Source organism: Pagrus major, chromosome 2 (assembly GCF_040436345.1).
Source record: "Pagrus major chromosome 2, Pma_NU_1.0".
NCBI classification, from domain to species: Eukaryota; Metazoa; Chordata; class Actinopteri; order Spariformes; family Sparidae; genus Pagrus; species Pagrus major.
Window position 1 is genome coordinate 8,311,445 of NC_133216.1, and position 12,643 is coordinate 8,324,087.

General features: G+C 42.6%; 1 protein-coding gene across 1 annotated transcript in view; it reads right to left on the reverse strand.

The window, feature by feature from the left end:
- frya (furry homolog a (Drosophila)) overlaps nt 1-12,643 on the reverse strand; it is a 47,491-nt gene that overhangs the window by 4,936 nt on the left and 29,912 nt on the right. Inside the window, exons 35-54 of the mRNA XM_073480192.1 lie at nt 12,379-12,469; nt 12,203-12,285; nt 11,609-11,759; nt 11,063-11,166; nt 10,669-10,854; nt 9,680-9,881; nt 9,030-9,151; nt 8,742-8,929; nt 8,229-8,323; nt 7,558-8,138; nt 7,284-7,381; nt 6,881-7,051; nt 6,652-6,792; nt 5,958-6,137; nt 5,090-5,254; nt 4,714-4,788; nt 4,446-4,616; nt 1,997-2,197; nt 1,062-1,202; nt 65-228 (exon numbers count right to left, since the gene is read on the reverse strand). Coding sequence (XP_073336293.1) covers nt 65-228; nt 1,062-1,202; nt 1,997-2,197; nt 4,446-4,616; nt 4,714-4,788; nt 5,090-5,254; nt 5,958-6,137; nt 6,652-6,792; nt 6,881-7,051; nt 7,284-7,381; nt 7,558-8,138; nt 8,229-8,323; nt 8,742-8,929; nt 9,030-9,151; nt 9,680-9,881; nt 10,669-10,854; nt 11,063-11,166; nt 11,609-11,759; nt 12,203-12,285; nt 12,379-12,469 — 3,310 coding nt within the window. The remainder of the gene's footprint in view (nt 1-64; nt 229-1,061; nt 1,203-1,996; nt 2,198-4,445; nt 4,617-4,713; nt 4,789-5,089; nt 5,255-5,957; nt 6,138-6,651; nt 6,793-6,880; nt 7,052-7,283; nt 7,382-7,557; nt 8,139-8,228; nt 8,324-8,741; nt 8,930-9,029; nt 9,152-9,679; nt 9,882-10,668; nt 10,855-11,062; nt 11,167-11,608; nt 11,760-12,202; nt 12,286-12,378; nt 12,470-12,643) is intronic.

Genomic DNA, 12,643 nt, shown 5'->3' on the forward strand with positions numbered 1-12,643 from the left:
ACAACATTTCATTAAGAAAAATTGTTTCAGAAGTAGCATTTTCTCCAGTGTTGTGAGGAGGTACCTTGGTAAGCAGCCGTCAATGTCTAGCTCTCCTTGACAATCAATGTGAACCATGTCTATTGTCAGACTGTCACCACATTGAAACTCAGGAGGCAGCTCAGTGATGGAGAGAGAGATGTCTTCCTCATGGGCATTGGTGTCTTCATCTTCTTGGGACACCTCATGCTAAAAGAGAGCAAGAGGGACACATACTTCCTCAGCTGTTGGCAAAAATAACTAGAATCATGAGCTAATACTGAGGCAACATGCAGTAAAAGGTTATTATTAACTAAAATGTGTTCCCTCTGTTAAACTGAATCATTAGGTACATAAGTAATCGTGGGTAAAATGGATACACTAACCTTGGCACGGGACCCTATGGACACTCCTTGTCGTGTTTTCTTTCATTTGGTAAATTTAGTGTGCATGAATTGCGCCAATTAAATTGATTATAAAATAATTTAATGCAGCCAGCATTGTGGCCCTGCACACTCATGTTTTGGGGCAGGCAATGTGTAAACCTTTCTTGACCTCCCACATGCCAAGAGATTTTTAGTTGTTGCTTAGAGCCACCCACACAGAAGCAATAGGTATACACATTGCCTTAAACAGACAGACACAGAAAGGAAGATTTTTTTTTTTTATCTATTGCTGGCTACAACCCCCTAACATCCCCAGACAACCTCTGCCACAATTAAAATAAGGCACAAACAGGCCCAAAGCGTTATGGATTGGCTGCTTGCAGGTTTTTGCTCATTCAACTTTAGCATGCAGCTACTGAAATATCAAGAAAAGACCCTCTCATGCTCTACTCTGAAGAGAGGAAATGTAGAAAAGTGACAACACCAAAAACTTAACATAGACTGAACCCAAAGCACATTACACATTCAAGACATTTCACAAGAGAAGATGCAGCAGAACAGCTCCTATTTGGCAAAATTAGTAAAGAACTCTAGTATGGAATTGCGATAGTTATTAGTAGTTCCCAGTATCTCAGACACTCTGAAGCCCTTATTCACCCGCTGCTTCGAGTCCTCTGGCAGTTGGACCTCGAAACTAGGATTTTTGGTGTTCAGAGGAGTTGACTCAGCCGAAGTTGTATCGTAAAAGGCGGAGGGAGAGTCCATACTGATCTCTCCTGTCGGAGAGAGGTTGACAGTCTGCAAAGAGACAAAGTCAAAGTTGTTGGAATGTTCTAGAAATCGCATGTGTCATTTTTCAATCAAGCTTTTTAGGAATATTGAAAAAAAAGCTGAGCTCAAGACACCAGATTGAAAAGTTTGACACTGAAAAATCTGCAACATTCCTGAAATGCCTGTAAGCAGTGACGGTGGTAGAGTGGCTGTCAAATCAGGAACGGGAGGGGAGTGGGTGACAGCTGCATGGACACATGGGCTTTCCATCTGCCACAAAACTTTCCTCAAACACTGCGTGAGGACCACTAGTCACGGAGTAACAGAAAGATGACGCAAACAAGACAAATGATGATGCAAAACTTTCTGCTAGCAGGTCACAGACACTGCAGTGTTCATTACACCCTACAATCTGTGCTGTAGGGTGCATGTGGGAGATTTTACTTTACTTTTTTATTTGGAGCTTGGTTGCTTTTCCTCTTGTTGACACAAGACGAAAAGCAACATGGTCATTAAAATCAAATGCTGTATCTCCTTGGGAGCATGGATGTGCTCAGAAAATGTAATTATCTTGTGTGCAAAGTTGAAAATAACCTGAGGGTGGCACAAGAGGAGAGCTCATGAAACAACAGGGTCCAAGATGGAAGGAATTTATCCTCAGAATGCCCTAAATACATTTAAGCCACAGCTGTGAGCATTCTTCAACCTACAGAAGACACCCTGTGATAAAGATAATTATCTGATGCTTTTGGGCTTCACCAGCTACATTTTTCCTTTATTTTAATGCTTATTTACTGGCATACAAACAAAGGTGAACTTACAAGCTGTGAGTGGGAGAGTATCTGGCTGGCAGTGAGTGAATCTTCCTCAGACGACTCGTCTGAGTCTTCATGGGTGATCTTGCTGAGGCTGGGCATGCTGCTGGACAGCTGACTCTCCTCCAGGGGCTGCAGGTCACTCCGGTCCAGACTGTCCATGGAGCGTCTGCGCACGCCCCAGTTGAAGTTGTCCATAGTCTCTCCCTGCAAGAGAAAACAGCCTTGAGTTACCAGGTAGCAAGAAGTACATAACAATCTCTAATCTAACACAAACACATGCACACATACATACCGTACACACACATTCACACACCCATGCTGTGGAAGTTCAGGGAGGGGGGTGGGCAGTCTCTCAGGGAGTTTTCCCCCACATAGCTAAGAATGGAGTTTGACATAGTGTTGCGAGTCCTTCACAGTGTATCTTCACATAGAGAGTTTCCTCACACCACTACCAGAATACCCAAGACGCTGGTGAACCTGGCAGAGAAGTCTGGGTTTGAGAACACCTTGATATTGTCAGACTTTAAATATTTACAGGTTTAATCCCCCTGAGTCTGGCTGCTTCTTGTAGTGACTTTTCAACAGGACATGACTGGAGATGTCGGCCAACCTCCACATTCCACCGAAGCTCCACATCGACAGATGAAATAAGGGAGACTTCCTGTGGTGATAACATTTATACTACACTGACAGAACGCACAAACTTTGGTCTATCAGATTCTTTTTTAAAGGAAACCACTCTATACTTTAGTTGAAAAACATTGTATATGATCAGAAAACTTTCCTCACACCATGTTACTTTTTGTAGTGTCACTTATAAAACTGCCTGTTAGGCATTTTCTCTGACCACTGCAGTTGTTTTAGTTTTCAGTCTGTGTGAAATTTCAGCAGGGACAGAGAGAACAGCTGACACGGTGTTCCAGGATACAGATACACAGTTACTTCTACAGCATCAAATGGCTACTTAAATTAAATAAAGAGATGTTAATAATCAAACAATGTGACATGTGTGTTGTTAAATGTCACCAGTTAACAATTACTGTAAAAATGTGAACAACAACGTGTACAGCCTCAATATTTGGGCCTCTGTGTAATTTGACAGAACTGACCTGAGCAAAGTTTCATATCTTCTCCTCAATGTAAACCAACAAAAATGATCACTACATGAACTTAGAAAATGGTCTGTGTATAACTTGCTGTTTGGCTTGCACAATGATTTCAGTGTGATGTTCATGAGAAAAGCAGAAAATGAACAGTTTCTTCTACTGTGTCCCTAGATGGAGATATTATCCCAGATGAAGTTGAGACATATGACTGAGTAATGTTTCAAAATCCCATCATGTTGCTCGCATTCCCAAAGATTTGAAAGGAAAATAAAAAATACTGGTGAAGTGAAAAGTTAATCTCTACTATAGGTTAGATTCTATATTCAGATACTCAATTTGTATTAAGGCAAAATGCACAAAGACTACTATTATAATGTGCAATTATGTTGGAAAATCAACATCAGTGAAAATTCAGCCACTCAAAACATACACGTGTATAAAAGCTTTGAGTATATGTGTGTAAAATATCATAACTAATACTTGTTTTCTCTCATTAAAAGGAAAAATTATAAAACTCTTACGATACAATTACAGCATTTCACTAGTGATCATTAGACTTACTACTCCACGTGTGAAAAGAGTAGTTCCAGAGGAAGCTGAAGTTAACCTGATAAATTGCCTCCAGTGATGTCACTTGGTGGCTAAGTTGCATTTTGGGTAATGTAGGCACTAGGTTTTGAAATGCAGTCCACTGGTCTAGTATTGCACTCCTATATCACTATTAACACTCGCTATGAATGGATTGAAAACAAATGATCAAAGTCAGTACAGCAGAACCAGAGCTATCACCTCCTCAATTCACATATTCTTCTTCCTTTTCAAAACCTGCTGCCTACATTACCCACAATGCAACTCCAGCACCAAAAAAGGCATTATACTACTTTTTTTCATACATGCAGTAGCACTCGCCAAGACCTGTAAACACACTTTAATGTGTAAAATTATGCTTAGTTACCCTTTGAGAGTTTAGTGAATTTATCTCTTGCACTTCAGTAATATAGCAGAATCTGTTTACACAACATGCACACACATTTGTTACTCTTTACCGGTGTGGCAGTTCACTAAATTATCTGAACAAGCAAACATGCCTTTTAAGAACACAGCAAGAACAAATGTGACATGACTAAACTTACCTGTAGCTCCTAGATAGCAGAGAGGGAAAACAGAGAAAAGAAACCCTGTTACACAGAGCAAGCAGACCTGAGCCAACACAGTATGAGAGTGCTCTTTGGAGGAAAATACTCTGTGTTTGACAATGTGGTCAAAAATCAATGTGAGAGGAAGCGAGGAGGATTAATCATGTTCTTTTTACACTGTTTTAAAACTTTTGAGGTACTGACACTCACCTCTCCGTCCTCAAGCTCCACATCAAGGAAGTCAAAGTCTCTGAAGACTCTGAACTGCTGCTCTGAGGTGGTGTCGTCCATGTTGTCTGGCTCCCGGGTCCCATCGTCGGAGGACACCAGGCTGGGCTGGTGCTCCATGAGGTCCAGCTCCCCACAACTGGAGAAGATCACCTATACAGAGAAACAGAGACAAAAATGAAAAAATGTCGATTTTTCAATGCATGACGATAAAAATGTAATCCCACTGCGATTAGGAAGTGCGTCTTACCGAAGGGTTTTTTGTGAGCCCCACTTCTTGTCCACACAGAGACAAAACATTCACCAGTTTTTCACGTGTTCTTTTCTGCAGAGGGCGAGAGGAAAGGGAAACATTTTGAGCAAAATTCAGATGTCACAATTCAATTTCACTGTGTCTCACAATGTGAGCCTGAACACATCCAAACAGGGTCAAGCTGATCCGATCGCATTCCAATCACAATACCTTCTGCATGCATGCATTCAACATGTGTTTTTATAACAAATCCAGATATAGATGCCATTTTAATTTCATTTGAAATAATGTGTTAGATAGGCATCAAATGCACCTCTGAAACGTTTTCAACTTATGAGCATAATTCTCAGAAGAAATAGGAAGAACTCCTCACCTGTGAAGACTGAGGCCTCTTCCAGCTGACCGGCACCAGGACGTTGTTGGAAGTTGATCCCGAGGAGGTAGAGGAGGTGCTGCGGGTCACCGCTGTCGTCCTGCTCTTCACATCTTGGCCTGGAGAACGCTGCAGGTCGTCATAACGCCGGCCAATCACCGGTGTCTAACAGCACAGACAAAAACAAACAGACACGTGGAGGCAGAGTCAGGGGAGGTTAGTCAGGCAATGACTCCACGGCTGCTCCTGCTTCTTCAGTTCCACGATGACTGTACAATGAAGTTTCAACATAAGCTGGCACTGACTTTTTATCAATGTGCACAGTGTTTATTCCACTTGGCATTCCAATTGCGTGAAGCCTTTGTGGAAAAATAACCCTACATTTCCTCTGCTGTATCCATCAGTTTAAAAATATCTGGATATTTTAAGACATATCACTGGTTTGTCCTGCGTGTCTCAAGTATAAATACACACACGGTTGGCTGTCCACTAGAACTCACTGATTCACATACAAAGGACGGCAGCAAAGAGCTGACATCATTTCCTGCCATTCATGAACTACACAAATAGCTCCCTGTTCAGTTCCCACACATGCACCACTCTGTATCTTTGACATCACTTTCCAGCTCTGCACTGCTTGGTTAATTGTGTTTACCTTTCGAGCTTTCAAGCTAATCTCAAGGGGATTGGTCAAAAAGAAATATCAGCATTGAGGAAGGGGAAGAAATTGTTTCCTTTCCGAAAAGCTTAACAAGATTCCACATTGCCTCAATAAGCACCACACCCTGGAAAATACAGGAAAAAATACAGGGGGAAATATAAAAGCATTACACTCTCACACGATAAAAAGAAAGTTGGAGCCTCTTACCTCAGATATGTCAAAGTGGAAATCCAGTGTTTTCCCAGGCAGGGCCTTGGAGGAGCGGTCCCAGACACGGCTGATGTCCTCATAGGAGAGGTCACCGTGTGGGGATGAAGGCTGCACCAAACTGGCTGATCGAGAAACCACCAGCTTCAGGATATTCAGCGCTTCCCCCCAATGGACGGTCTACAGCCAACGCAGACATGAACACACCAAATCACCACCACAAAAACCAACATACCCGCATGTTTAGGAAGAAACAACCACAGATATCTTTCTGTGTGGTTTAATGCAGTTCTATTTTTAGAGAGAAGTAGTTCTGGCAGTAAGCTCACATAAGGAAGCGAAAGGAAAATGGATTCAGTATGAAGCTAAGCAGAGGCCTGGCCTGTGGCAGAAAGGCAGACTGTTTATAGTTTGGGTGTGTCTACAAATTTACTGTGCTGACACAGGACATTTTTTTTCCCTTTTTTTCCCCATGAACAAGACTCTTACTCAGAGCGCCATGCCCAAAGATTTCCAATGATCACATCTGATGCAAGTGATTGAATGGTTTCACTTTCTGAACACATTGAAAGAAATATCCTCAAAATATAAACAACCATTCACTAAGAATCAATATAAGGTATAAAGTCACCACATGTTTTATCTAATTATCTGCAGTGGGACACATGGTGTTTGTTCAGGTGTTTTCACTCACCTGAACAAATTTTTCAATGGTCTTGAGCACCTCCATGTTGAAGAGTTTGGCTTGAATTCCACTCAGGTCCATGTGACTGAGGAGGCTGTAGATAATTTGTAGAAGCGTCTGCTGCATACTGGGGAGACCTTTCTCCAACAACTGTTACAACAGAATTAAAAGTAATTATTGCTGTACAACCCTTCTACTGTTGCTCATTAAATATGTGATATGTGATTGGCTGACAAACCTCTGCCATGTAAGTGACCAGGTTGAGGGTGATATCCGAGAAAGCTTCGTGAAGATACCGACACACCACGTTGACCCAAGAGGAGCAGTCTCGCGTGTAGGAGTGCGTTTTGTACAGAGTCATGACATGAGCGAGGTTGGAGAGCTTGGCGTTCTTCTCCTCAAGGCAGACCTGCACGCAAAAAGTGCATCAGCTGTACCAAATGTCATTTTTCATGTTGTGAATTTTGAAAATGAATGAAAAGACATTAAAAAGAAGCTGTGCAGCATTCAAATACTGATTTGGAAGTCAAATGTTAACAGTATGAATGAAGCTTTGAAGCTTTGAACTGTTCAGTCCAGCCCTACTTAAAACATAATTATCTTTTAGCCAAAATGAGGAAGAGAACATTCATGAATCAAACCTGCGCTATCCTCTCGGCGACATCTCGACAGAACTGCGATGGGCCGTCAAAGTTCTGCACGAGATGTGGAAGCAGGCAGAGAACATTCAAGGGAAAACCTACAGGATGAAACAGACAAGTTGATTTAATGTTTAACGTGAAAATATTCACTTCACGAGCTGTGTAAAATCATATCGATACAAGGTTGCAGCAATTTAGTTTTTTGTGTGGATTTTTACCAAATGTAACACCTGCACTGAATAACAGAATCACAATGTTCAGATTGTCTTTGTACCTATGGCTTGTGAAGTGTCCACGACAGGCACTCGTGACACAGGTGTGAGCTGGCAGAAGAGCTGCAGCGTGAGGTCAGTGGTGGACACGGAGGTGAAGCCCTTCAGCAGCAGCTGCTGCAGCCCAGTGAAGCTGCTCCATCTAAGCTGGCTCTGCAGTTTCTCCAGCTTCTCCCTGTTCTCCGGTTTGTCGAGCGACAAGTGGCCCAGCAGCTTATTCAACAGTCTCAAAGACATCTGATACTCAAACTCAAAGTCTGACTCCATCAGCGACACCGCCACCCAAAAGATGGTGGCTAGCAGGTTGCTGGGGTGGTTGATGTTGGTTGGGTCAGTGATGTTGTCTTTAGATGAGGACGAGCTGCGGGTCCTGGCTAATAAAACCTGCTGTTCACAGGCTTGGATACGGTCCAGTGTGGCGCTGCGAGGTGGATCAGAACACCTGTCCGCCTCTCCAAACTTCTTCGGGACAGAAGAGCTCCTCTGATGTCGGCTCCTCTCCTCTCTTCTGAGGTTAAGCTGCCCCGTGCTCTTCCTATTGGACAGCAGCTTGAGGCTGGTGAGGAAATCTGGAGAGGAGGCTCTGCAATCAAACAAACAATAAATTAGTTCAATTAATTTTGATTAAAAAATACCTTCTTTCATCATAAATATATGTAGAGGAGACACAGACCTCGTCAATATAGCCATGAGATCATTGTTCTTGAGACATTCAGCCAAATTATCCACCACAGACTCCAGTGTAAGTAAAACTTCCATCACATAGCCCTGCAGGAGAGAAAAAACACTGCAGAGCTGTCGAGGACTTTCTTGTATTTTTGTATCATTTAATTATAACAGAGTATGAATTGGTTAATTGTTGACAAATATAGCTTCAGTGAAGGTAGAGAGAGGTTTTGTTTTCAATGCTGGGTTTGGATTTGATGGACAGGTTGAAGGATTAGCTGATGATGATCTAGGATTTCTGCCATTAGATGATTATTGGTTTTAATGCTGCGTTCAAGTGCTCATAAGAGGGTCAAACATCCAGGGCATCTAAGTCATTAACTGAAAGCCACTGAATTCATTCATGTGATACTTCCTTAAAAACAAACTCAGAACACAAATGATCCAGTAAATCAATATAAACTGTTTGTAGTTCACCAACAACAAAACACTTAGCTCCACATACACGTGAAGCACTGACCTGCACTTCTTCTCCATGTTCACCGACCACTTCCACCAGCCTCGAGAGCAGGTCAGAGACAGCATGGGCGGAGATGGGCTGGCGGAGGGCTCGGAACACCTGGAAGGAACGGCCGGCATAGTGACGCGACGAGCTGCACAAGGCCGTCTGCAGCGCCACGTCGCTGAGCTGCTGCTCCAGGTGGTAATCTAACAAAGATGGAGCAATGAAAACACAAATTATTGAGTGGTCTTAAATTAATCAATCAATTAATTAATAATTACTGCTAAGAAGATATTGAAGGGTTACCTGACTTGGACTCTTTGAACACAGATACAACATGACGCAGAAAGTTCGTCAGCTGTCCAGTGCTTTTTGAAATTTGGTTCTTTGGTGAAATGTCTTCGTGGCACCACAGTGGTCCATACGCTCTGTAAAACAACAGTTTCCTAGTTATTAACAACACACAGTATATTCTCTATTCTGTGTTAACAGCTGTACAAAGCATGTATTCAGGCGTTCCTGTGCTTCTGTTTGAAAGTATTGTCAGACTTAAACTGGAAAAAAATAGTCTGAATAAACAAATTCCAAAACATTTCAAGAGACTTAACAAGATGACATGTTTTACTGCAATTTCCATTATGTAATCTTGGGAAATACCAGCAGCATCAACTCATTTAAATATCAAATCTAATCTACTCTGATACCGATCCACTGCACTTTGCATACAGCACCACTAGGTGGTAATCTACATCAAGATATAGAGTAAGTAAATCAGAGGGATATTTCTGCCATATGATATTCATTTACCATGTAAAATCAAATAAGTAGGGACTGAGTAAAAACATAAATAAAAACAGAATGCCCATGTAGTAATATCCTTTATACAATCACAAAGTGATCGCCAAATCCTTGCTTGAGAACTGGAAATGACTCTGAAAGCATATCGACATCAGCACCTTGTCGTCAAAAACTCAATGAGCTTGTTCGTCTTCTCGTCCATTTTACTGGAGGCCACCAGCTCCTCCACCTCATGTGAGATCTCCGGCAGGTTGTTGCTGCTGCCGCCCAGACTCAGACTGGATGACGTAGAAGAAGAGCTCAGACCAGAATCTGGCACAGGAGACGCCTGACACTCCCGCAGGAAGTCGACACATCCTCCTGTACGCAACGAATAAACAGGAGTGTGATCAGAATCAGGTTTGATTTCATTTTGTAGTGTGTGAGTGTAACTTGCAGCTGGAAATGGCAGGAGTTAATGTATGAAGAGAGCAGCATGACCCGTGTTTTCACATGTCTGGAATTTGAATCCAATTAGCCTACTGACTCTATTTATTTGATGTGGTGGAGCTGACGAGTTGAACTAAGTTGCTACACAGCTTATCTCCTTGTTAATTTACAAACATCTGTACAAATACATTAAACATGGGAGTGAAGCTGTTGCGAACACTAAGAAGAACTTAGATGTTTTCTTTGGATCTCAGTGGCAGCGTTATTCACTATTTTTAGCACGGAAGTTGTATTCAAATGGTCAAACGGACAAAGGACACTCACATTTCAAAACGTCTAGACGTTTGCAAAACAAATTATCTGCAGGGGGAGGAGGGGAGCCGAACCAGCGTATCTGAGCCCTGAGCAGATGGCCCCAATTTGGGCAAGAGGATAAAAATAGCAGAAAGGAATGCTTTAATCAAGACCTTTGATGTCCTCTGTGCTCAATATTGCTTTTGGCACGGTGTCCAAATATTTTCTCCACAGATAAGAAACCTATCCATCCTCTGACAAGAATGTTAGTCATTCCCCCCTGATGTTCGAGTTTATATTAGCCAGAGAGATGAGCAATGTGTCAAATGCCAGGCTGCTCTGTCAGCTGGACCAAGAACTACTCCAACCTTTTGGCAAAGTGTGAAAGTATTTGTAGTTGAAACTCAGACAGGTGAATTTTTACCTGAAGGTAAATACTCTGGCTGCAGACTTGGTTTGCAGGTCAGGGTCTTGGTGCCGTTGATCTCACGGGTCTGTAGCAGGACTGAGGCGATGGCCTGGAAGTTGTTGTTGCAGGACAACGTGATGAGCAGGTGGAGGAGGAGACGTTTGCTGTGCTCAAACACCTCCGGACGGTAGTGATCCATGCCTGAAGAGAGGAACAGAGCAGTCAGCCTGTTTCAGATCACTGGGAACTCAAACACAAGTTGTTCTTTGTTATAGCGGGGACTACTGACGCTGAAGTTTCTTCTCCTGATTTCACAACCTTTATCTCAGAGTCCTAACTGTTAAGTCAGTCATGATATTCATATTGTACAGATGGTTTTACAGGGTAACTGATCATAGCGTTAACTCACCCAAAAACAAGGCCTGAAGCAGTAAAGGCAAGTGCATGGCCCAGTCCTCCCTCACACTGTGGTCCACAACCATCTCCGTCATGAAGATGACTGCTATATTACACCTATAACAAACAAAAACATGTACTGACGAGTTGACGGGTGCTGGTTTTATCTGCAGGCCTTTGGAGGTTACTAAAGATCAATGATCAGTATGATTGCAGTGGCTTTGGAGGTAGAGCCATTATCCACCAATTACAGGGTCTATGGTTTGATTCCCGGCCCCTGCAGACTACATGTCAAAGTGTCCTTGGGCAAGATACTGAACCCCAAATTGCTCCTGGTGTGTGAGTGTGTGTATAAACCGAAGGTAACAAAGGATACCGGATTCAAAGATGAAACCAGTTCAAGTTGTCCTTTTTGGACCACAGGGGAATCTTTCGCAAGGCTGAGCAGCGCCACCTTATCCAGGTCTAAATAATGCATTCATGCTGACCAGCAGTAGGTTTGTCTTGACATCTTATACTCGACTACCAAATTTTGCACGGATGTGTGCAGCAGTCTAACCTGTGCAGTGGTCCTCTGGGAGTGATGGTCTCTGGCAAAAAGTCCACCAGCGGAGCCCAACATCCTCCATTCAGAGGCATGGGCAGAGGATGAGGCTGGTTGGTCTCGATGACAACGATCAGCCAATCAGCATAGGGGGGCAGAGGTTCACCTAAATGGTTAGAGAGACCGATGACATTTAACGAACACAAACACACATTTCATTCAAAAATAAGAGTGTGTGGATGCTCTGTAGCAAATGAAAGACAAGAGTTGCATTTAAAACTACTTTTTATTCTTAATTATTCCTTAATTACTTAATTATTCTGACTCACAATAGTCAGTCACTAATTCAGACCAACAGAGTGTAACAAAGCTGTTTTTGGGTCACTGGCAGCAGTGAAGAGGCCCTGGGCCTGACTACTTTTATTTCAGTGCCAGTTCTCACAGAAGCCTTTTAAGAACCCCAGGCGACTGTGCACTGCTCATGCATTATCAATGACACCATGCCGCTCACCATCTTACCCTCCAGCCCCACAGCCTGTGTATTCCACACTCACCAGACCATGACAGCCACATTTTTTAACAGGGTGTCTGGAGCAGAAATAAACTCACTCTTATCTTCATCGTACGATCCTCCTGAGCTGTTGCTGTAGCGTGATTCCAGGCGGTTGTGGGCTCGCATTATGTGGCTAAGCCTGAGGTCAGAGTAAAAAAAAAAAAAGATTAATGATGAGTCTCGCTGGGACTGTAATTAATCTAATGATAAGCTCTAAGATACTTAGGTCTACCTCTCTTCATTCTCCTTTACAGTCTTGGCATCATCTGTGTCAGGAAAGCTCTCCTGGCCTGGGACGACAGTATTGCTGCTCGATGTGGTGCCTAGAAATGAAACCAAAGAAGAGCATTTTAAAGTCAAATGGTCGTCTGATGAACTTGAACATTTTTACTTGGAAAGTTGCATTGTAAGTTTTCCTTTTTGAACCTTATGGACCATCAAACAGCTCAGACTGGATTCAATTAAGTTGACAATGTTTAATGAGATATGTGAGGAAC